This window comes from Panicum virgatum, chromosome 2K, assembly GCF_016808335.1.
Source record: "Panicum virgatum strain AP13 chromosome 2K, P.virgatum_v5, whole genome shotgun sequence".
Classification (NCBI taxonomy): Eukaryota; Viridiplantae; Streptophyta; class Magnoliopsida; order Poales; family Poaceae; genus Panicum; species Panicum virgatum.
In genome coordinates, this window is record NC_053137.1 from 719236 (window position 1) to 743204 (window position 23969).

Consider the following 23969-nt stretch of genomic DNA (forward strand, 5'->3'; position numbering starts at 1 on the left):
CATATTGGTGCCCAGGAAGAAGCTTTGGTTCCATCTTCAGCAGGTATGCACAGTATTTGGACAGTGTTGTGGCGACGTGTGCTTCCTTCACTCTGGGAGTAAGATCCTTCGTTGGTGCCATCTCACAGTAACATGTTGCAATGTGCCAGGTCAAGATGAAGCGTGCCTGGTTCTCCTTTTGCTGCGACTTCGAGCAGCTTGTGCCAGAATCTGGTGGGTGCATGTTGTCGTGCCTGCAAGCCCACAACAGGTCACCTGCGCCGTTGGATGTCAGTGACGACTGCCCGTTTGTTAGAATACCCTGGGTACGGTCAAGAGACTGAACAAGTGCCTCCTTTACTTGTGCAGACAACTCTACATGTTTCCCAGGTTTGCCGGCACTCCATCGAACACTAATATTAACAACTGGATGAACGACTTCTCGGTTGAAAATAACAAAATATTCTGAAAGTTTTGATAAAGCACGCAAGGCCTTGGATAGATTGGTGGTGTTGTGGCGCACCGTTTGAATCAAAGTTTTCGGGGTTTTCTGGGTGCCACCGGTCAGACCCGTAGGCAAGACCGGTCAGACCGGTCTGCTCACCTTTGGACAGACACGACCGGTCAGACCGGTCCAGTGCACCGGTCAAACCAGTTCAGGCAGAGAGGTCTGCTGTTTTCCCGATTCGCTTCGTGGTTTCGCTCGCACGTTCGAGGCCTTTTGTGTTGGTTTAGCTTTTCCGTAGCTATTCCAAATTTTGGTCAGAACGCTTGAGGGCTTGGGTGATTTTCGGGATATAGGCCGACGGTTTGAATTTCGGAAGAAATTTTGATCGGCTCCCATTCACCCCCCCTCTGGTCGCCGGCTTCGGTCCCTCAATTGGTATCAGAGCTTGGTTGAGGTTTTCAGTACCTTAACTGGTTCGAAAACCACTTGGCGACCATGTTGAGTCTTGGGAAGATCCTGGTGTTTTCCGGCGAGGACTATGCCTACTGGAAGGTTCGCATGAGAGCCTTCTTGCAGAGCATGGGAGCCGAGGTCTGGGATATTACCAAGAACCAGGCTTACGTGGTGCTTGCTGCTCGGGTCACTCCTCTTCAAGTGACCGAGCACGAGGCTAACGCCAAGGCTGTCAATGCCTTGTTCGCTGGCGTTTCTCGTGCGGAGTTCTCACGCGTCCAGGGTTTTCAGGAAGCCCACAAGATTTAGATGTGCCTTGAGAACTACCACGAGAGCACACCTCAGGTCAAAGCCAGACTGTTCGAGACTCACCGGCGTGAGTACGAGAACTTCACACAGGAGCCGGGTGAGAGCATTGACTTGATGTTCAGTCATTTTCAGTCGATTGTGAACAAAGTCAATGCGAACAGATCTGCTGATGCCCTTGAGTACACAGAGCACGAGAAGGCCCTCAAGTTGCTCTACGCACTTGACCGCTCTGTGTGAGATCTCAAGGTGAACACCATCATTAAGTCTGCTGGCTATGAGACTCTGACGGTGAATGAGCTTTTCAGCAAGCTCAAGGCCACGGAGGTGGATAACCAGACACGAGCCAAGCTCAATGGTGCCCCTCCTTCCAAGAGCATCGCTCTTGTGACTGGCCCAGGTGGATCGAGCTCTAATGCTAACTCTGCTCTTGGCTTTTCTCTTACCTCTTTGCCTTCTGTTTCAGATGAACAGCTGGATACGCTGGGCGACGACGACTTGTGCCTCCTCATCAGCAAGTTCCAGTGCGTCTACCACAACAGGCAGAGGAAGAAGAACCCCGGGTGCTACAACTGCGGCGATTTGAACCACTTCATCGCCGATTGCCCCAAGAAGTCCGGTGGTGGCCAGAACAACCACTTCGACTACTACCGCCACCGCGACCGCGACGAGGGAGGCTCCAACAAGGAGCGTCGGCGCCACAAGCACCGCAGTGATGACTGGGGAGGACGCTTCGACAAGGAGTCGCTCAAGAAGCGCTTCCAGTACAAGGCCAAGAAGCGGGAGAAGGCCTTCCTGGCGCAGCTCAGCGACCTCGACAAGAGCTCCGACACCGACCGCTCTTCTTCACTGACCTCCGATGACGATGACAAGAAGAAGAAGAAGAAGAAGCGGGACAAGGAAGCCACCGGCTTCATCGGCCTTTGCTTGGCGGCCGGTCGGCGCAAGGGCTTCTGCACCATGGCGGGTGAAGCCGATGGTGCTCGTGCGTCTTCGGGTGGACATGCTACACCGACGCACGTCGACTCTTCTCCTGGATCTGAGAGCGATTCAGAGGTAAACTCCACAATCGACCTGCTTGATACGGAGGTTAGAGAGTTGTACGCCGCTCTCGACAACCAGAAGAGGCTGCTTAAGGAAGCAGCTAGAGAGCGTAGAAAGATTAGGGCTGAGCTGGCTTGTGCTAGGGAGAAATCTAGTGAGGATGAGTGCGCTGGCTGCATATCTCACATGAACGATCTTGTTGCTCTCCGTGCCAAGCATAATGAGAACGTCGCGAATTTAGATGTTGCTAAGACTTCGCTTGCTGACGTGTCTCATGAGCTCGCTAAGGCCAAGCATGAACTAGAACTGGTTAAGGACCCTCCTATTGTTAGCGATGTGCTTGAATGTGATGAGTGTCCTATCTTTAAGTCCGATCTAGCTTCGTTGCAGTCCAAGTTTGCTACTGTTGTGTGCGAGCTAGAGGAGCTTAGGTCTAGGCCTGTTCTGCTTGGTGCTTGTAAGCTTTGTCCCACGCTTAGGTCGGAGCTAGATGAGAAGAACGCTTTGATCAAGTCTTTTGGGAAGACTAAGATCGTAGAGTCTAGCCCACCTATTGATTGCCCTGTTTGCCCTGGTTTGATTGCTGATCTGGATAGTCTTGCGGTAGAGAAAGCCAACTTGGAGAATGAGAATACCTATCTTAGGGCGATTCTGAGTTGGGATTCTAGCAGTGAGCCGCAGTTGGGCATGATGATTAAGCAGTTCAAGCGTGGTGATGGGTTTGGGGTCGGTTACTCATACACGAAGTCAGACTTTGACAGGTTGTATGGTAAGATCGGCAAGGCTGCTGGAGTTCAGAGTGCTCTAAACACTGCTAGTACGAGCACGCAGCCTTCGCTTGTTGACCCCACGGATGGTGTGCTTAAAGAACCACCGAAAGCACCTCCGCAGAAGCAGGTTTGGGTTCCAAAGCCCAATGAGCTGAGGAATCCCCTCGATGCGCTCCCTGCTGCCACAGCCCAGGTTGCCCAGAAGAAGAGGGCTGCTCCTCCCTGTCCGCAGGCTAGGCCTCCACCTCCCAAGCGTGAGGTGAGGTACCACTGCGAGTACTGTGACAGGGAAGGTCACCTGGAGGAGTTTTGCTTCAGAAGGAAGCGGGCTGTGAGGCGTGAGCAGGAAAGAAGGAACGCGGACATGTACTCTGCTCGGGTGCATTGTCCTCCTCGGCGTGGTGGTAGGCAAGATGCTTGGGCGCGCCGTGTAGGTGGAGGTCAGGGAGACGGTGGTGGTTACCGTGCTCTAGCGGGTGGTTACTTTGCCGGTCGTGCTCCTGGTCGTTTTCAGTACGGCTATGGACCACGGGATCGAGGCTTTGGAGGAGGTTTCGATGCTCCACGCTTTTCTCGCAGTGGTGTTCGTCAGTCATGCGGTAGACGGGATGAGAGATACGCTTTGTCTGGTTTTGCTAACCCTTCTGTAGAGCAAATGGCTCGACACTGGTTTGCTTCTCAATTTGCTAACCCCAGTGTTGAGACATTTGCTCACCCTTTGTCTCACTACTGATGTGCAGGTCGAAGGCTTGGAGAACAGGTGGATCATGGACTCCGGTTGTTCGCGCCATATGACCGGGAATGACAGATGGTTCTCCAGCCTCACCCCGATGCGCTCAAAGGAGTACATTATGTTCGGAGATAATGGAAGAGGAAAGGTACGTGGACTTGGCGCTGTTCGAGTTTCTGATCACTTTACCCTGAGAGAAATTGCTTTGGTTTCGAATCTTGGCTTTAATTTGCTCTCTGTTTCGCAACTTCTTGATGAGGGGTTTGAGGTTCGCTTCAAGGAGGGCTGTTCGCGTGTTTTGGATTCCAGAGGAGATTTGGTTTGCCGGATTACACCTCGCGATCGGGTTTTCTTGGTTGACTTCTCTGGAACCCCTCTTGGCCCTTCTCGTTGCTTGTTGGCTGGTCCTTCTTCTGATTTATGGAAGTGGCATAGGAGACTTGGACATTTGAGCTTCGATTTGTTGTCGAGACTTAGCTCACTTGGCCTAATCCGAGGATTGCCCAAATTGAAGTTTGAAAAGGACCTTGTTTGCCATCCATGTCGCCACGGGAAGATGATTGCTACTTCACATCCACCTGTTAATCAGGTGTTGACCGCTCACCCTGGAGAGTTGCTACACATGGACACAGTTGGTCCTTCTAGGGTGATGTCTGTTGGTGGGAAGTGGTACGTTCTTGTGATCGTGGACGACTTTTCTCGCTATTCTTGGGTCTTTTTCATGAGAACCAAGGATGAGGCTTTCGAGTTTGTTCGAGACTTGATCTTGAGGTTGAAAAACGAGCTACCCCAGGCTATGCGAGCGATTCGCAGTGATAATGGCACAGAATTTAAAAACGCTCGTTTTGACGCCTTTTGCAGTGATCAAGGGCTTGAACACCAGTATTCTTCTCCCTACACTCCACAGCAGAATGGAGTCGTAGAGCAGAAGAATCGGACACTGGTTGAGATGGCGAGGACGATGCTCGATGAGCATAGGACTCCTCGCAAATACTGGGCTGAGGCGGTTAACACCGCTTGTTACGTGTCCAACCGCATTTTCTTGCGTGCTTTCATGGACAGGACTTCTTATGAGTTGCGGTTTGGACGCCAGCCCCGTGTTGACCATCTCAGAGTTTTCGGTTGCCGATGCTTTGTGCTGAAAGATGGAAATCTTGATAAGTTTGAGTCTCGCTCGTCTGACGGCATTTTTCTCGGTTATGCTTCTCACTCTAGAGCGTACCGTGTGCTGATTATTGATACTAACATCGTCAGAGAGACTTGTGAAGTCACTTTCGACGAGACTGCACCGTTCAATTCTTCTGTCTTTGAAGTTGCAGGAGATGATGAGCTCGGCACCTCCATCTTTGAAGATGAGGAGGAAGAAGCTGCGGAGGGTGAGGCTAAGGCTACCACGCGTGCTGTGGACCCAGTTGCCTCCGCCACGAGCTCGAACGATGATGACGGCCCCATTCCGACTACGTCTACTTCATGGGGGCCGATCGAGCAGGTGACTCAGGATTCACCAGCTGCACCTGAGGAGACACCAGACTTGGTTGAGGAGGAGGCGACTTCGACGCAGGAAGCACCTCGACACATTCAGCGTCGCCATCCACCTCAACAGATGCTATGTGATCTCAACGAGCGAGTCACCAGGTCCAAGGTAATAAGTATTGCTGGCTTTGCTCATTCAGCGTTTGTTGCCTCTTTTGAGCCCAAAGATACTGGACACGCTCTTTCTGATTCTAATTGGGTCAATGCCATGCATGAGGAACTTGAAAATTTTGAAAGAAACCAAGTTTGGGTTTTAGTCGAGCCTCCACCTGCTTGTAATCCCATCGGAACGAAGTGGGTTTTCAAAAACAAGCAGGGGGAGGATGGGTTGGTTGTTCGAAACAAAGCTCGACTTGTTGCCCAGGGGTTTAGCCAGAAAGAGGGTATTGATTTTGAGGAGACTTTTGCCCCTGTTGCTCATTTGGAAGCTATTCGAATCTTTCTTGCATTTGCTGCTTCCAAGGGTTTTAAAGTTTTCCAAATGAACGTTAAATCTGTCTTCTTGAATGGTTTTATCGAAGAAGAGGTTTATGTGAAACAACCCCCTGGTTTCGAAAATCCCAAGTTTCCAAACCGTGTTTACAAACTTCATAAAGCACTTTATGGTTTGAAACAGGCACCCAGAGCTTGGTATGATAGATTGAAAACCTTTTTGCTGGCTCAGGGCTTTAAAATGGGATGTGTGGATAAAACTTTGTTCCTCATGCGGTCTGGCAATGATTTCCAATTAGTTCAGATATACGTGGATGATATTATCTTTGGTGGCTATTCTCACGCTCTTGTCTCAAAGTTTTCTGAGCAGATGTCCATGGAGTTCGAGATGAGCATAATGGGTGAGCTGCAGTTCTTCCTCGGGCTGCAGATCAAGTAAACTCCTCAGGGCACGTTCGTCCATCAAGCCAAGTACACCAGGGACTTGCTGCGGAAGTTCGACATGAGTGATTTGTCACCTCAGCCGACTCCGATCAGCATTTCGACGACGCTTGATGAGGACTTGGACGGCGAGGCGGTGGACCAGAAGGAGTACAGGAGCATGATCGGCTCGCTCCTGTACCTGACGGCGACCCGGCCGCACATTCAGTTTGGGGTCGGCCTCTGTGCACGGTACCAGGCTTCTCCGCACACCTCCCACAGGCAGGTGGTGAAACGCATCTTCAGGTATCTGAAATTCACCCTTGAATTTGGTCTTTGGTACTCTGCGGATTCTTCTCTAGTTTTGGTGGGCTTTTCTGATGCCGATTTCGGTGGGTGTCGGTTGGATCGCAAGTCGACATCCGGCACTTGTCAATTTCTCGGTACATCTTTGGTGTCTTGGTCCTCTCGCAAGCAGGCTAGCGTAGCGCTTTCCTCCACAGAGACTGAGTATGTTGCCGCTGCTAGCTGTTGTTCCCAGATCCTTTGGATGAAGCAAACCTTGCAGGATTATGGTTTGAGTTTCGGTAGGGTTCCCATCTTTGTAGACAACTTGTCAGCCATTAGCATTGCAAAGAACCCTGTCCTACACTCCAGAACCAAACACATAGATATCAGATTCCATTTCCTGCGAGACAATCATGAGAGAGGCCACATAGACTTGAACCATGTCCCTTCAGAGAGGCAAACCGCAGATATCCTAACCAAACCGCTAGAGCATGACACCTTTGCTCGCTTGCGAGGGGAGCTTGGGGTTTATTACCCCTTTTGATCGCTGACTTTTCTTTGGTTAGCTTTGTAGGTCTTATTTGCTTTTCTTTTTGTTTTCTAGGTTTGTTAGTTGCATTGTGCATATGCATTGTATATTTTTGCATTTTGCATTGCCTCACTTGCACTAGCATTCTTGTATACATTGCTATGATCTTCTAGTGCCTGCTAGTGTGAGTTGATAAATTTGATCATGTATAGCTTGCTCCACTGTGTATATGACATCATCTGAGTTAAGCTATTTTGATTTGAAAATCTGAAAACATGATCACCCTGTCTTGTCTACTAGCATGTTAGGGTGTGTTGATATGCTTTGCTATCTTATTCATGCTAGTGTAGCCTTTCGTTCAGCAATTCATACTTGAAATGATATAAATTTGATAAAATTGCTTAAACTGTACTTCAAATGGATTGAAAAGATCTAGGTGGGATTGCTTGTCGCACTGATCGAGCTTTCGGGACGGCTCACTTTGCACTTGTGAGAACCCGGGCAAGGCTGTGCATGACTGAAACGAGTGCCTTAAGCTTCTGACTGTCTTTGGCATAGGCTTGGCCTCGTTACTAAGTAAAGCATGGCAAGCTTTCAATCCCTGGCATTAAGAATTGCTTGATATAAATTTGATTGAAAAATAAATGTCTGCAACATGCTTTGGCTGGTTTGGCTCATCTGTATGAGTATGAGTGGCACTGCTTTCCATTCCCTACTTGTTAGTGCTAGATCATGGGTGATGCTTTTATTTCTCCTAAACTGAACTTGCCTAGCTCTAGATTGATTTGATATATCTCGTTGAGCTAGATGCAGGTCTTGTTTATGGATGCACACGTGCTTGTGACTAGATGTTGCTCATATCATTGTATCCCTGAATGCTATCACTTACACCTCCTGCATTGCATTCATTGCATAGCATCTGTTCAGGGGGAGTTTCAGCTTCAGGGGGAGCTTTAGGTCTTTTTAGACTTGATGTGTGCATGTGCCAACAAGGGGGAGATTTTTGGGAGAGTGATCGAACAAGGGGGAGACTTATTTGATTTTTCAAAAACTTGTTGTGCACAGGTCTTTGAGAGTGCATTATTTTGTGAGAATTGCACGTGTGAAGGGAAAATGCATTTCAGGGGGAGTTTCTGCTTTGGTTGTGAGACTTGTTTTCCCTTTGCTTTCTTGCATGACTGCGTCGAGCGTTACCTCTGTCTTTGAGGAGTCATGTTTTGGCTTTTGATCGATTGCGTCGAGCCGTTGCCCTTGTCTTAGGGAATCGATCTGTGCTTGAGTAAGTGACTGGTCTTGCCTTTCTGAGCTTTGTGTCACTTGCTTGAGTTCTTCACTCTCTTGTTTCTATTTTATCACTTCTCTGTTTTCGGGTGGGGTGTTGACAATGCACTCATCAAGGGGGAGATTGAGGAATGAGAGTACTCTATCCTGCTTGTGATGAGTAAATTGTCAACCGTGCGGTGTGATCGTGCCCTTGGTCTTTGGATTGCAGGTACACGGGCGTCAAGTGTCGACGGAGAGCTGCCGTGGAGGTGCTGTGGCCGATGGACCGTGCGGTGGACAGCGGTGAAGGGCAGCCGGGACTGGAGCTCAGGCCGGGCGGCAGCTGTGGCGTCCACTCCTGGATCGAGGGCGCAAGCGGCGACGGAAGGCGGGTTTCTTGGTTTGCGCCACAAAACCAAGGAGGCGGACGACGGTTGAAGACGCCAAGTCGTGGAGGCACGGGCGTCGGTCTCGGGACTGACGGAGGCAACGGGCGTCGACGGCGTCTAGGGCCTCGCTGCGGGCGAGGAGGTGACGGGCGTCGGGCGGCGTCTAGGGCCGTCAGAAGGCCGAGGCGGGAACGGCGTCTAGGGCCACGGCGTGGAGGCGGGAATCTTCCCGCGCGAATAGTTTTTGCGGTTTTCTCAAAACCGGCCATCTACCCAGGTTTCACGGACCTTTCAAAACCGTGGACCAGGTCTTCATCAAGATAGCGGCATCGTGGAGAAGACTTCATTGCGAAGAAAGAACCTCAACCGTCAGATGAGATCGTGTACATGGGGAATCTGCAGACCAACTGGTCTGACCGGTCCATGGAACCGGTCTGACTGGTCTCCGCGGGTATAAATACACCTTCACTTGTATTAGGTCGTGTGGCTTTTGTAACTTGTCCGTGAATTGCTCTTTCTCCCAGGCCGCCGCCCCTGTGTCTCTCTCCCCCTGTTCTTCTCTTTAGAATAGAATTAGTCCATGGATTTGTGAGACTTCGTGTTGGATTTGATTGGGAAAGGAGGCCCTATCCTCCTCGTGCCCTCTGGGCTTTTGAATCAATCCAATTCCGTCCCTCTTGTGCTCTTTTGTGATGGATTTTCGTTTCGTTTTTTATGCACATGATTGAGATGGTTCTTCGAGCTCTTTGTAGCGATTCCCGTGCTTCTAGCCTCGTGCCCAACCTTCTGGAATCGCTAGCTTTTCAGAATTGAAGTTCTTGAGTTTTTGAGAAAACCCCAATCCTTCTTGATCTCCCCTCGAATTCTCAAGATTCTTTGATCTTTAGGACGAGATCTCTTGGGGATATGTTCACGGGGTAGGGGCGAAGCTATCCCCCAAGTTTCATCGATTTTCGTGGTCGTTTGGTCTAGATTCACCGTTTGAATCAAAGTTTTCAGGGTTTTCTGGGTGCGACCGGTCAGACCGGTAGGCAAGACCGGCCAGACCGGTCTGCTCGCCTTTGGACAGACACGACCGGTCAGACCGGTCCAGGCAGAGAGGTCTGCTGTTTTCCCGATTCGCTTCCGATTTGCTTCGTGGTTTCGCTCGCACGTTCGAGGCCTTTTGTGTTGGTTTAGCTTTTCCATAGATATTCCAAACTTTGGTTAGAACGCTTGAGGGCTTGGGTGATTTTCGGGATATAGGCCGACGGTTTGAATTTCGGAAGAAATTTTGATCGGCTCCCATTCACCCCCTCTCTGGTCGCCGGCTTCGGTCCCTCAGAGCTCAACCTCGTTTATTTGTGGAGTAAAGCACCATCTCCGCCACAGCCTCCTCATCACCAAAGAAGCCTTGAGCAGGCAAATTAGGGAGGACATCATTGCCCTGAACATTTGCCCCTGGGAGCTTGTTGCTCACCAGCAGTAGCTTCTTCAATCTCGTGATGGCCTGCCCCCCTCTGATGATGCAGCGATTGCAAACCATATACAGTATATTTTTCAACTGAGGAAAATGATTCCCATATTAACAGGTCGAAGAATTGAGGCACCTGGATAAAAAGAAACGCGCGGGAGAGTTGCGTAGAATAACATCATGTAGAGAACACAGAGGATACAAAGCGTGGCAATACACACGACCAAGGGTATCGTTTTTCCGAAACAATTGACAAAGACACGAAACGAAACAACGGTACAGGCAAGCACTGACCTAATGAGTACATATATAAGAAGCTAATGGCCCTAAATAGGCCTTAAATAGTAGAGATCAACCACACCCCAGCATCTATCCTTCCAAGCACACAACACTTGCAGTAGTAGAAAGTCACTTCAAGCACACCAGGATACATATATAACGATTCTGTTGAACGATTTAAAATGGCTGGTCATACGGCCCCGCCATTTTCTAGGTCGTTGGGGACAATCCTTTGACCCCTCTCCAGAATGCCCGCGTGGGTGAGCAACGCCCACAAGTGCGTGATCAACTCCCCTCCTCCGGCCAGGCACTCGACGTGCGCCTTGACATCATCTGATGGCGCGAGGTAGAGCAACATCTCCGCCCAGAAATCCGCCAGCACCTTCCAGCGGGCGCCCGCCTCCATCCCCTGGAGCTGCTCCCCCAGCCTCACGCCCCTGAAGAAGATCTTCTCTTCTGATTCTGGCGTCGTCTCTCTTGAAATCGTCTGGCTCCTCATGGCCCCGTACTTGTCCGGCTTACTCTGTAGAAACTCAACCGCTTCCTCTGCAACTGCATCAAACACACGGTATGTGTCATATTGGTGCCCAGGAAGAAGCTTTGGTTCCATCTTCAGCAGGTATGCACAGTATTTGGACAGTGTTGTGGCGACGTGTGCTTCCTTCACTCTGGGAGTAAGATCCTTCGTTGGTGCCATCTCACAGTAACATGTTGCAATGTGCCAGGTCAAGATGAAGCGTGCCTGGTTCTCCTTTTGCTGCGACTTCGAGCAGCTTGTGCCAGAATCTGGTGGGTGCATGTTGTCGTGCCTGCAAGCCCACAACAGGTCACCTGCGCCGTTGGATGTCAGTGACGACTGCCCGTTTGTTAGAATACCCTGGGTACGGTCAAGAGACTGAACAAGTGCCTCCTTTACTTGTGCAGACAACTCTACATGTTTCCCAGGTTTGCCGGCACTCCATCGAACACTAATATTAACAACTGGATGAACGACTTCTCGGTTGAAAATAACAAAATATTCTGAAAGTTTTGATAAAGCACGCAAGGCCTTGGATAGATTGGTGGTATTGTGGCGCACTGATTCAAGCAACGAGTACTGCCCAACCTTGTTCTGCCAGTAGTAGCATTTGTTTTTTTCAGGAAACAAGTAGCAGTATTTGTTTGAAATGAACGCGCCGATCTTGATAGGAATCGCTTTAAACCTCTCCACCATTTTGAACGCGAGATGTCTTTTTGTCCTGGATGCCTCTTGCGCTCTGACAGAGTGACAAGCCAAACACACTGTGCCCCAGATGGTCGTCCAGTACAGCAGTAGCTGTAGCACTTGAAGCAGCACAATGCATGTCAGCATCAGTAGAGTGACGACGGTATCAGCAGTTGTGGTGGTAGTGACAGCTGACCAGTTCCTGACATGGAGCAACTTCGAGCCTGGACTGAGTGCTGTTACTGCTGAATAAATTGGAAATATGATTAGAGGGTAGCTGAACATTGCTGGGAGAATCCATGGTTGATAATGAAGGGCCGCATACTTGGTGAAGAAGAAGTCATACATAAAAGCTAACTCAACATCGATCACCTTGAACACCCTGTCGTAGTCAATGGCACCCCTCTCATTCTTGGCGAGCAGCACCTTGAACACAAAATCATGTGTCTTCTGCCGTGGAGATTCGGCGCAGTCAAACCCGAAGAAGCGCCTTCTCAACAGATGGAAGAGAGAGAATGAAAGGCATGCGTCCCTTTGCTCTGAGCTTAGTCTCTCGCACTGCCATATCTTCTCTATGTCGACGACACCTGCTTTGGTTGTTACTTGTGTTGCATATGATGTGCCAGCTTTCAGCTTTGCCTTGTGGAGGGGCCAATCAACTAGGTAATGGTAGCCTTTCATGCTGGCTGGATCATAAGATGTTCCACTCTTGGTGTGCTCCTGGTGCATGTAGTCAGCAACAATTTTATTCAAGTTCCATGAATGATGTGCCATTTGACACGCCCAGTCCCTCTGCGACCATTTTATAAAAGCTAAACCAGCCATGTTAATAAACAGGAGGATACCAGTAAGATTATTTAAGATGCTAACCGCAATCAATCCCACATAAAACATGCCGAGGAGTGACTGATAGAACCGTTCCATTCCCCGGGAGTTGTCATCGAGACTATAAGCTGTGATAGCATCGGCAGAACCAGACATGATGTAGAGGGATACGGCCCAGAAGGGGTACATGCTGCTCTTTACCGGGGAAGACTGCATCGAACCAAGTGTGTATGATACAAGGGAGGTTGACAAGCAGTATGCCGCCAGGACAACCTTTTGGGCGAGGAAGCTTCGTCTTCGGCGACGCCGGGAACCATAGGCGCCCAGAAATACCATGATGATAGCGACAAACACTACAAGCGCCTCGATGCGAAACACCGTTCCCCTTTCGCTCTTCCACCAACCCATAATTCCATGAGAAAAGGTAGTCGTCCATGTCGCGTTGATGTCCCCATAGCCAGGAGGATTAGCAACCTGCAACATGTTTTGCAAGATATATATCGTACGATCAATTATCCTAAAATTCAAGGAGCAAACTTATCAGAGGCAGAGACAGCTATATTCCGAGGTATTTTTGGGGATATTTCCTCCGTTCCAAATTATAAGTTATTCCAAAAATCTTGGAGAATTAAACCATCTCAAAGTTTGACAAAAATTATAGAGAAAAACACAAAGATTTATGACAATAAATATGTATACTATGAAAATATAACTAACAAAGAATCTAATGATACTTAATTGGTATCGTAAATGCTATTATCTTGTTGTATAAATTTGGTCAAACTTGAAAAATGTTGACTCTCCAAAATTCTTGAGATGACTTATAATTTAGAATAGAGGGAGTACTTAACAATTCTGTCAAAAGTTTAGGCATATAGTAGCAGCTATATGTAAGAAACATGCCTCATTAGAACAACTCCAGCAGGGCACCTATTTGAGGCCCTATTTTTAAAAAGACCGAAATCTAAAAAATCAACTCCAGCAAAGTTTCTCCTCGAGTCCCTAGAATAAAATACTAGAATAGAATAGGGAGGCACCCAAATGCACCCTCCCATCCCCCATTTCCCACGGGTGCCTAGCGAGGCCCCTACTCCACGACGCACGCGCTTCGCCTCCCTCCGCTTGCGGTTCCGCGACGCCGCCGGGGGATGGCACCGGGCCACCGGCGACGCCGCCCTCGTGCTGCTCCGCGCCGCCGCCCCTGCTGCTCCGCGACGCCGCCGGGGGACGGGACCGGCGGCGCCCCCGTGCTGCTCCGCGCCGCCGCCCCTGCAGCTCCGTGCCGCTGCCGGGGCACAGCACCGGCCTCCTCCGGCACCTACGGAGGTTGGGCTCCCGTGCAGCCCGCGGCCTCGAGCTCGGCCGCCACCTCGAGCTTCACCACCGCTCGTGACATCGAGCTCCCTCGCCGCATCCCCCTCCTCCGCATCGAGGGTGCCCGCCGCCCATGCTCACGATGCCGATGCTCCTCTCCTCCAAATCGACGGCCCGACTCCTCTCGTCGTCGGTTCCTGCCCCTTCCTCGCCGGCCGGCCGGCCGAGGTCGGCGGCGCTTGCCGCCCGCTGCTGTGGAAGGAGGCGGAGGGAAAAAGACAGAGCTTTGGCTTCGGCCTACAACCCGCTCGCTGCCGGCCCCAACCTCGAGCACCCGTACCTCCACCGTCGAGCTCGAGCACCCATGCTGCCGCCCCCGAGCTTGTGTATGAACGCCACCCCAGCTCAGATCTGCCCCCAAGCTCGAGCATGCGCGCCCCCCAACCACCCCTCGCGCCCAGATTTGCCATTGAGAGCTGAAGCTCTCTTGGGTGCAGGGAGGTGGGTGTATGGCGGCCTGAGCTCGGGGAGACAGATTGAGAGAGAAGTGTAGGCGGAGAGAGAGAGAAGTGCTGGCCGCTGGGGGGGGAGAGAGAGTGAGAGAGGTGTACGGGGAGAGAGAGGGTGAGCAATAGAAGTAAGAAAAAAAATTAATCACTGACATGCAAGTCCCACTTATCATATGAATACAGGGGGCATGAAGTAAGGACTACTGCTGGAGTTGTGGGCTAAATCCAGAGCCCAAAAAGTTGAGACAGTTCCTACTCAAGAAGTAGGGACTCTCAAGTAGGAGCTATTGCTGGAGATGTTCTTAGGGCCAGAGTTTGTGATTTTAGTGACTGTGTGACAAAATAATTAATGTGACTAACAATGTTTGTGAGATCAAGTTTGTAAAATTTCTAAAGTCCCATGGATGTAATCCAGTATGTCCAATTCATGGTCAAGGTGTCCAAATCGCTGTCAAAGTGTCCAATACAGCCACGATAAGTTGGACAAGTAGAAGCAAAATACATGCACCAATTAAACCAATATTAAGTTTTTATAACACGTGAGTGCATTGGACGGTGCAATGCCAAGGCAAGTGAAGAAACATCTATAGCACCGGTTAAACCAACGCTATAGACAAAGAGACGTCGATGCATTGGGAAGAAGCTAAGGTGATTGAACCAGAGAAGATCTAGTAGCTCCGGTTAAACCAATAGTGCAATGAAGTGCATTGGTGGAATGGTGGTTGCATTGCCCAGAGAACATGTCAAAGGCGCAGTGACACAGTTCTTGACAACCGGTTGAACCGACAGTGCGTCGCTGCATCACGTCAATACAATGACGTCAGCAACAAGCAGCTGTCAGAAGTCCAACAACTACTAATTGAGCTCAGTGTGACCGGTTAAACTGATGCAGACGGCCCGTTTAACCAACGCTTAGTGCACATAACGGCTAGCAGTGGCTCTCTTGAGTTGGTTGGGCTATATATATGCCTCAACTCGGATCATTTGATGTTACTGGAGTTGGGAGAAGTCTCATACACCCCGAAGAGCACCTCCAAGCCACCAAGTGCTTAGTCATCAAATCCTTAGGCCTTAGCACAATTCTTGAGCGTGTTAGTGCCAGGTTAGCTCTTGAGAGAGTGAGAAAGCAAGGTGTTGTGCCTTGTGTGCTGTGGTTGAGTTAACCTCAAGCGTGTATCTCGGTGAGCCGGCCCTTTGGAGTTTTGAAGACTCGCTAGCACGTGTGACATCCCGAAAATCCGTCAAAAATTAAATCGTGCACTAATTTATTTATTTCCAAAATTATTTCATCGTTGAGCTCATTTAATCTTAAACCCTAATTCCCCACCCAGTTTTTCCGCCGACCTGAAATCCATTTTCAAACGCTGACCGAGCCCTCTCTTTTTCCTCGCCGCTCGTCGCGGTCGTCGCCGCGAATCTCTCTTCTCTTTCTCTCTTCCCCCCTCCCTGCCGCGTGCACCCGGGCGCCGCTTGGCCGCTAGCGCCGCGCGAGCCCCACCTCCCCTGGCCCGCGCACGCGCGACCGACGCCGCGCGTGGCCGACCGCAACCGCAGCCGCCGCCGACGCGCACTCGCCCCTCCATTTCTTTCCCTTTTCCCTCTTTCTCCATTTTTCTCTCCTCTTTTATCCATTTCTTTTTCCCTCCTCCTTTTTTTCTTTTCCTCCTTTTCTTTTTCTCTTTTTCTTTTCTCTCCCTCTCCTTCCTTCCTTCCCTCTCTCTCCCGCGCGCCACCCCGGCCGCTCTCTGCTCCGCTCCCGCGTGTGCGCCCCGAACGCCACTCACCCCCTCCCTGCTCCGCACGCCCCGGCCCTCCGCTCACCTGACTCGCACGCCACCCCGTTCCCCTCACATGCGCCCCACTCCCTCCCAGGCTGAGCACCGCGCCGCACCAGCCCGGCAGTGCACGCGCGCGAATGCGCTCGCCGCGCCGCGATACGCCGAGCCGCGACACCGGCCGCCCGCACACGCAGCCGTGCCGAGCCGCCGCCCGAACGCGCGCGCCGCCCACCGCCTATCCCCGCTTGCGCGTGCACTGTGTGCCCGCACCCCCGCCGCTGCCACCTCCGTGTGGCCACGCTGCGCGCCGAGCCGCTGCGACGCGAGCTCCGCCGAGCCACGTGCGCCGCCCCGCCACCATTGCTGCCGCCTTCCTGTGCCGCACAGCGCCACTGGCCCCGCTCGCCGCCTGCCTGAGCGGTCAAATCGCCGCTGTGCCACCTCGCCGGCCGTGCCGCCGCGTCCAGACGCCAGCAAGCGGCCGGAGCACCATAACTCCGCCCCGCACCGCTCGCCGGATGCCCACTGGCCACACCTACCCGCCACCACCGCGCTCGACCTCCCCACCGCCTTCCTGCCGCTATCAATAGACCCCAGCCCCGCCCTCGAGCTCCGCAACCGCCTCGAGCCGCGCCTCCTCCCAAGCTCCAGCGCCGCCGCCGCGGCCCCTCCGACCGCCACCGCCGCTCCCGACGCCCCGCCTCCGCGCGCCGCCTCAGCTCAAGGTGAGGCCGACGATCGGACCCCACACCTCCCCATTCTGTTTTCCCCCTCCCTCCATCCTCTATCATGGCCCAGGGCCACCGGCCAAGCACCACCACCGCCCGTTGCCGCCGGCCACCGTGGCTAGGCCACCCCGGGCCGCCTCGGATCGAGCCGCAGCAGGGGACCGGGTCCTCTCGCCTCACTCCTCCTTTTTCCATCACCCCGAGGCCAGGCCCGCGCCCTGAGCCGCCGGTCGGTCCGCCGCCGGCGAACCCTCCCCACTCCCCTATTTCCCAGCGCGGGGGGTGGAGGAAGAGGGCAGGGCATTTAGCCCAAAGGCCCCTCCCCTTCCCTTTATTTAGTAAAGAAACACCCCCCACTCTTTGCTGTTTTGCAAAAGAAACCCTGCCCTTTACCCTATTTCAAAATAAACCCTTTTCACATACAAACATAATTCTAAATATATCCTTAACCCTTCCAGAATAGTCCAGATGTTTGAAAAAATTACAACCAGGCCCCTACCTCCTCCGGATTAATTACAACTAGGCCCCTGACCCCTTAACCGACCCACGAACCTTTATAAAACCTATCATTTCATGTACCAAACGAACTCTGATCGGCCCGAAACTTTACCATGCCTTTCTTAACCTAGTTTTGGCCATGCTGTTAGGAAACCACATGAAAACATTACTCCGAACTCCATATCTTAAATATTTCCGATTCGAGCTCAACGATAAAGCTTGTATTTCTGTTTCTTGATTGTGTGTTTGTTTGTATGCGTCGTAGACCACGGTGTGAACGAAGGAGAGCCTGTTGCCGAGCACGAATGTGAGCAAGCAAACGAGGGCCAGTTTTGCGACCCCGAGCCCGAAGGACAGCACTTCGACCAGGATCTCCCCGAAGGCTTCGAAGACGGCAAGTTCAATCCCGCCCTTTGATGCATGCTTCTGTCCTAGTTTTTATAAACACAACCTATTGGCCTGTTTTACAAAATTGCATATGTTTTGCTTGCATGAAAACACGGTTGGATAGCCACCCCTTGATTTGTGATAACCATTCTTTGACCACCTAGATTAATGTCTGATTTTGCTTGGACGTTAATCGATACTAGAACGCTTAGGATCTGCTACTTTATACAACTTGTTTTATAAAGAAAATGTGTGTGTGTGGGAAGGGATAAAAGTGGATTTTCGAAAGATGAGTCTCGACGGGATGGATGGCATTTCAGTGTGATTTGCCGTTTGGTGTGCTCGTGCCGGTGTGGCAGGGCAAGGAAGGGAGATATCCATCTTGTCACCCTTAAGGACCGAGTTGGTGTTACATCTCACCTAACTCCACTATCGTGCAAACCACTCGACCGTTGTATGGGCAACGGCTTAGCATAAATCCCACTAGTTAGTCTGATAGCCATCAGGAGAGCTGAGAGCAACGGGTGACTAAGGAAAAGGGATAAGCCCCGAGTGACTTATGCCCGGTTAAACCTAGGTGAAAGGTCGATGACCCCTTGGTGCATCCCGTGATGGCTAGTCAGGTCTAGCTAAGGTGGGTAATGGCTTTGTTGGGATCTACACCGACACTAAGGTGATCGAGTTGCGGTACCCCGCTGGTGGGTAAAGTTGCACACCTCTGCAGAGTTGAAACCTATTCGAATAGTCCGTGCCCACGGAACTGGGCGAGTTACGGTGTGGTCTCACAACTAGTGTTTACTTTGGGATGGGTTAGCGTGAGTTGTTTTGGAAATGTGTCCGACAATTGTGCCGTGTGCTACTGCGGATGAGGAATCCGGTAGCGGTCTAAAACATGGATCCCGTGTGGATCAACCCCTTGTGTTACTCGGTATAAGGAAACTGTTTTTAGAAATGTTTTCTTTCAAATGAACCCCTGCATAAAATATTGCTTTCCGCAAATCAAACCCTAGCCTTGTCCTTGATTTATCATGTGCATTATATTCTGCTTATACCCCTCCGTGGGTGTGGTTGGACTTGCTGAGTACGTTTGTACTCACCCCATTCTTTATTTTTACAGAAGAAGATCCAGACTTTGTGCCTGACGATGTTGAGTAGGGGTACCGTCCTGCACCCAGCCTTGCCTGTGGATTCAGGGTCACCCGCAGGAGATACCGCATGGCTTAAGACTCTGATGATTTTCTCTTTGTTTTTAATATTGTTGCGTGTGTGTGGATTGTAATCCTCGCGATAGTGGCATTCCTCTGCTCACTACCAAGTAGAGTTGTACGGTAATGAACCATCTGATGTAATAAATGTGTCATCAGCCTCCTGGGACTGATGTTTGTAGCACATTTAAGTTCTCTCTTATGAGAGGACGCTTCAGCACGTCTTCGACCCTCCGGCTTGGCATGGAGCGGCCTCGATGACCTTGTGCGGGGGACATGGAGACCTCCATTCTTCGTGGAGAAGCTCCTTAGTGGAAAACGGGATCAAGGTAACTGGGAAACTTGGCGTGAGTCTTGGTGGCCTAGCCTTTGTGCAAGTCAATGGGTCCTGAAGAGACTTGGTAGCCGAGAAGCGATACTCTTGATTGAATGCGTCAACAACGTGGACTAGAGGTGACTTAGTGCCTACCGATGACACATGATACATTATTCTTGTGAAGAGTTCGCTTCCCTTCATCCCCTCTATATATTTACACATTTCATACTTACAACTTGTGTGACTTTACATTCTAAGTGTAGCATCAAACATAGGATTGGCTATAGGTTGCAAAACTCTTTTGGGTTGAAGGTTCACACTAATTGAACAGTAGCTGCATATTTAGATAGGATGTTCTAGTTTATGTTTTGTGCAATTTAGTTGGAGTCATAGGTTAAAATTTTAAGGTTGCCCGATTCACCCCCTCCCCCTACTACAAGCACCGATTCATTTCACTATATGCACGAAATAGCCACTAGGCCAACAACTAGGCATTGGAGCTAGCAGAGTCAAACACACTACTACAAAAACGATTTGTAACAACGCCTCGATTTCTTTTTAGGGGCGGACCAAAAAGTCATCTGTTCCTATAAATGGGGCGCGGATACTGTAGAAATGAACCGCCCCTAAACATGGCATTTGTAGGGGCGGCTCACCCCCTCAGCCGCCCCTGAAAATGCGTGCGGTTTGTAGGGCCGGGGGGGGGGGGGGTTGAGCCGCCCCTAAAAATCGAATTTGTAGGGGAGGCTCACGCCACCACCCGGCCCTACAAACTGCATGCATTTTCAGGGGCGGCTGAGGGGGTGAGCCGCCCCTACAAATAAATTTTCAATTTATTCAAAATATTCATTTATTTCAAATGGGGATACAAAATACTTCAAAACAACGTGCAATTTTTACCATAAGCATGTACTGTCATGTAGAATTGTAAAAAAATATGAAAAATACAATTCAACATGTTTAGTGTTAAAGAGTGTTGAAAACACAAAGTTAGCCTTAAGTTGTATGACATAGTAGTGTGACATAGGTATACATTGTTGTTTCAAAACATTTATTCATTATATGCTCTGAAATTTGATTTTGATATTTTTCCTGTGTTACACATATCATAATTTTCCTATGGTAAAAATTTTATAATTTTATCATGTGTTTTACTATTTTTTTGTATTAATCTAATTTTCTGAATAATTTACAAAAATATTTGTTGGGGCGGGCCGGGCCCCCACCCACCCCAACAAACCGATTTGTTGGGGCAAAGGCACCTGACGGTCACTTTATGGAACAACAGATCCTTCACAGAGCAGTCAGAGGGGTCAAATTCAATAGAACAATTATTGTTGGAAGTAAACTTACGTACCCCGATATGAGATTCCTAGTACCCAGATATGAGACTCCTAATAGGGTTAGGTGAAATGAGAACATTTTTAAGATGAAAAGAACCAGGGAAGTGAGCTTTGCCAGTGGCAATAACTGGGAGTAAAGACATGTTACTGTCAATAATGGATGAAGGCGACGGGTACCGCAAAACATTAACATAGCTATGTGATAGAATGCCAAGAGTGGAAGTAATGTGAGAAGTAGCACCTCAGTTGAAGTACCATTCATCATTCTGTGGAGGGTTTAACGTCATCATGCTGAAGGTGGAGGCGAGGGCGTGTTGATCCCAGGATGAAAGACCTGCAACTGGGTTGTAAAAGCTAGGAGGTACCCATGGTGCGGGTGCTTGGAGCGGCGGGGTACCGTATGACACCTGGAGCTGCGCGAGCTGGGCCTACAGCGCCTATGGTTGCGTTTGCTTGGCCAGCAAGGCCTGTGACAGAGGCAGGCCCTAGCGGGCCTGTTGTGGTGTCGACCACATCTAGATGGACCCGGTCCATGGGCTGTAGATGGGTGCCTGACGCTCAGGGTCCCTGAGGCGGACCCAGGGGCTGGTCCGCTCGAGCCGACACCACCAGCAGTGGCCGCCGCACTTGCTACAGTGGGATTTGGAGCTGCCCCCACCCCTAGAGGAGCCAGAGCGGGAGCCGGAGCCAACTCTGGTCTTGGCCTGCTGTGGTGTGCCTGGGTAGGGGCCTACTGGGTCGAGGAAGATGCAGTGGAGGAGCCACCCCCGCTCTTGGAGTTGTCGGTGGCGAGAAGAGTGGCAGACGGCGCAGAGGGGCGGTTCATCAGCGTGAGTTCCTCTAGGAGCAGATGAGTACGGACCTCTAGGAATGATGGGAAGGGGCCGCGCTTCAAGAAGACGCCGAGGGTGGCGTACTTCTCATTGAGACTGCAGATGATGTTGAGGACCAGCATGCGGTTGGTGATGGTTTCGCTGAGGTCGCCGAGGGCGTCAGCCATGTTCTTGAAGTGCCTGCAGTACTCCGTAACAGTGAGATCACCTTGAACGAAATTGCGAAGTTGGTCGTCGAGGAAGAGCGCGCAAGTCTCACGATTCCCTAGGAACTGAGTCTTGATAGCAAGCCGGAGTGAGGGTGTGGTGTAGTCCTCGAGGACGGATTCGGCAAGGTCGTTAGAGACCGTGCGGTAAATCCAAGATCGGACGACGCAGCCGATGTGCGTCCGGTCGGGGATGGGTGGTGCAGGCCCGTCATAGATGAGGTGATCCTGGAGTGAATACTTTCCAACAGCGAGAATAAACTGTTCGCACCACCTCGAGTAGTTGCTGGAGTTGACGTCGAGGACGAAGCACCAAGCTCCTATGTTCTGGATGGCGATGGCTTGAGCGTGGAGGTTCAAGATGGCCACAGCTTTATGCAGGAGATTGACCGCACCATCGTGGTCGTCAGGGGCGTGCGACTTGTGGTCGGCGTCGCCCTCAGAAGCAAGGGCAGCAGTGTGAGCGGCGCGCGCCAGGGCTGTGCGGGCGTGCTCAGCAGCAGCAATGGCGCGTGCGGCGCAGTCGCCGTCACTGCTGGGCTGGGGAGGAAAAGACCCGACCATGGAGCTAGGGCAGCGGAAGAAGAATCGGGTGGGATACCCGGACCCGTGATACCATATAAGCAATATGGCTCGGGAATAGCAGATTTATTTATGGATAGACAAAACTCATGTATATATATAGGCAAGGATGATATATGGTTTGGTTTATGGAAACTATACCAACTAGAGGAGATCCTTGGCTACTCCAAATCTAACCCTTGAAAAGGGAGAGGCGCACAGCACACCAGCCAAGGAAGCTGGGCGCACAACTATGCCCGTGGGCTCAAAAGGCCGGCCTAACCTTCTTGCTAACACTTGACTTATATTTACACAAAAAAGTACAGGCAAGAGTGTTGCACATTAATTTTTGGGTTCGTTCTGACAATGCATGATAACAAGAGATTTTTTCAGAAAAAAGAAATAGTGGGTTGCTGCTGCGTACAGTAAGGTTATTGCTCATCTCCTTGATCGGTCGGATTGATGAAGATGAAGATGAAGATGACGATGAAAAGAGCTCGATGACGCCCGTCTACGCTCGCGCCGGCCGCCACGGCTGGATCACCGATGCCCAAAGCAATATGAGTAATTAATTAATATCCAAGCGCCAAGCTCTGCTCGCAGTCTGCAGGTTGCAATTGCGTGAGACAATAATCAAAGGGCACCCCATCTTTGATTTGGGACTCCGTATATATAGTAGCTTTATTTGAAGATTTGTGCAGGTTACACGCAAAGGAACATGATAGTAGGTATTAAGGAGCAACCAGAATCAATGCAAAGCTCCACACACGGCCTCTTGTCTGGCAACGACGCAAGGAAAGAATAAACGGAGTAGTCACAGGCATAGCTTTGCCGTGAGCATGTGAGTCATCGTTGAGTCATGTACTATGTAGAATCATGCGGCTTTATTTGACAGTTGGACATGAGCAGGGGAATCTGACAACACATAAAAACTTGCAGGTGTTATTACAACGTTAGGAGAGAAGTGGCTTGCATGTGGGTATTCGGGAAAAAAACTGACTTGCTGGATGAGCTTTTTTATTTTTACTTTTCTAATAATATAGTGCAGATTTCTGAAACACAAGATATGCATATAACTTTGTTGAATGCAAGTCCAAATAGTTCAAAATCCCACACAACACAAATCGAAGCCAAATACATTTTCCCTCGTCAAGGCTTTCATATGAAGAAAAAAATGACTGGATATACAAGTTTAATGGGCCATAAGTTGCTAAGATGCTCAGTGTAGTTCATCTCCGTGATGAACGGAGGAAGACGTTTCCTCCCTGCCAGTGCCCAAAATGCATTGGGCACCTTTAGATGTTGCTGAATGTATCTGACTTCTGCTTAGGACGGTTGCGGAGGCGGACGAGTGCGCGCTCCGGCTGCCCTGAGGGAGGCGGCGGTCGAGCTGCTGCTCCGTCGGCGAGTCCAGCGGGACGCGCAGGATCCGTCTAACCCTCTCGCTGAGCGCGTCGGCGGGGAGCTCGGCCCACGGCGGCGAGGTTCCTCGCGCGCCGCCCCCTTCCATGGGTGATGCCGGCGGTCGCCGTCGCCCCTTCGATCAAGCAAGCTTTTCGTAGAATTACTGCTAAAGATTCTCCTCGGCCTCAAGATCCAGATGTGGTGCACCGTCGATTCAATTTGGGGGAATTTCATCTCTTCTCCTCGGCAAAGCCAAGATCAATGGCCGACAAGTTTTGGGACTCCGACTCTGAGTCCGATTACGAGGATCTGGGCGATGCTGATTCGCTTGCCATGAACTTCGTCGTGCAACAATCCTCTCAAAACCCGGCCAAGGCGCTTGCCCCGACACCACCTCCACAACAGCCTAGGCCTGCTGCCATATGTCGATCGGCAGCGGGTGGGACTGCCAAGCAACCGGGGACGAACAAGATGGATGTGGCGCGTCCAGTGAGACCTCCTTGGAAGCAGCTATGGAAAGGGCCGCTACCACCGCCGAGGAT

At 50.8% G+C, this 23969-nt stretch overlaps 1 protein-coding gene across 1 annotated transcript; it reads right to left on the reverse strand.

The window, feature by feature from the left end:
• Positions 1–10506: 10506 nt before the first annotated feature.
• On the reverse strand, positions 10507–12561 carry LOC120659188. The gene has a single exon (XM_039937245.1). It carries the CDS (start codon positions 12559–12561, stop codon positions 10507–10509), a length of 2055 nt encoding a protein of 684 aa, XP_039793179.1.
• Between the last annotated feature and the right edge of the window lie 11408 nt (positions 12562–23969).

Bases quoted from the DNA above. Each gene is read 5' to 3' on its own strand.
- LOC120659188 (XM_039937245.1), bottom strand. From the start codon at position 12,561: ATGCAGTCTTCCCCGGTAAAGAGCAGCATGTACCCCTTCTGGGCCGTA.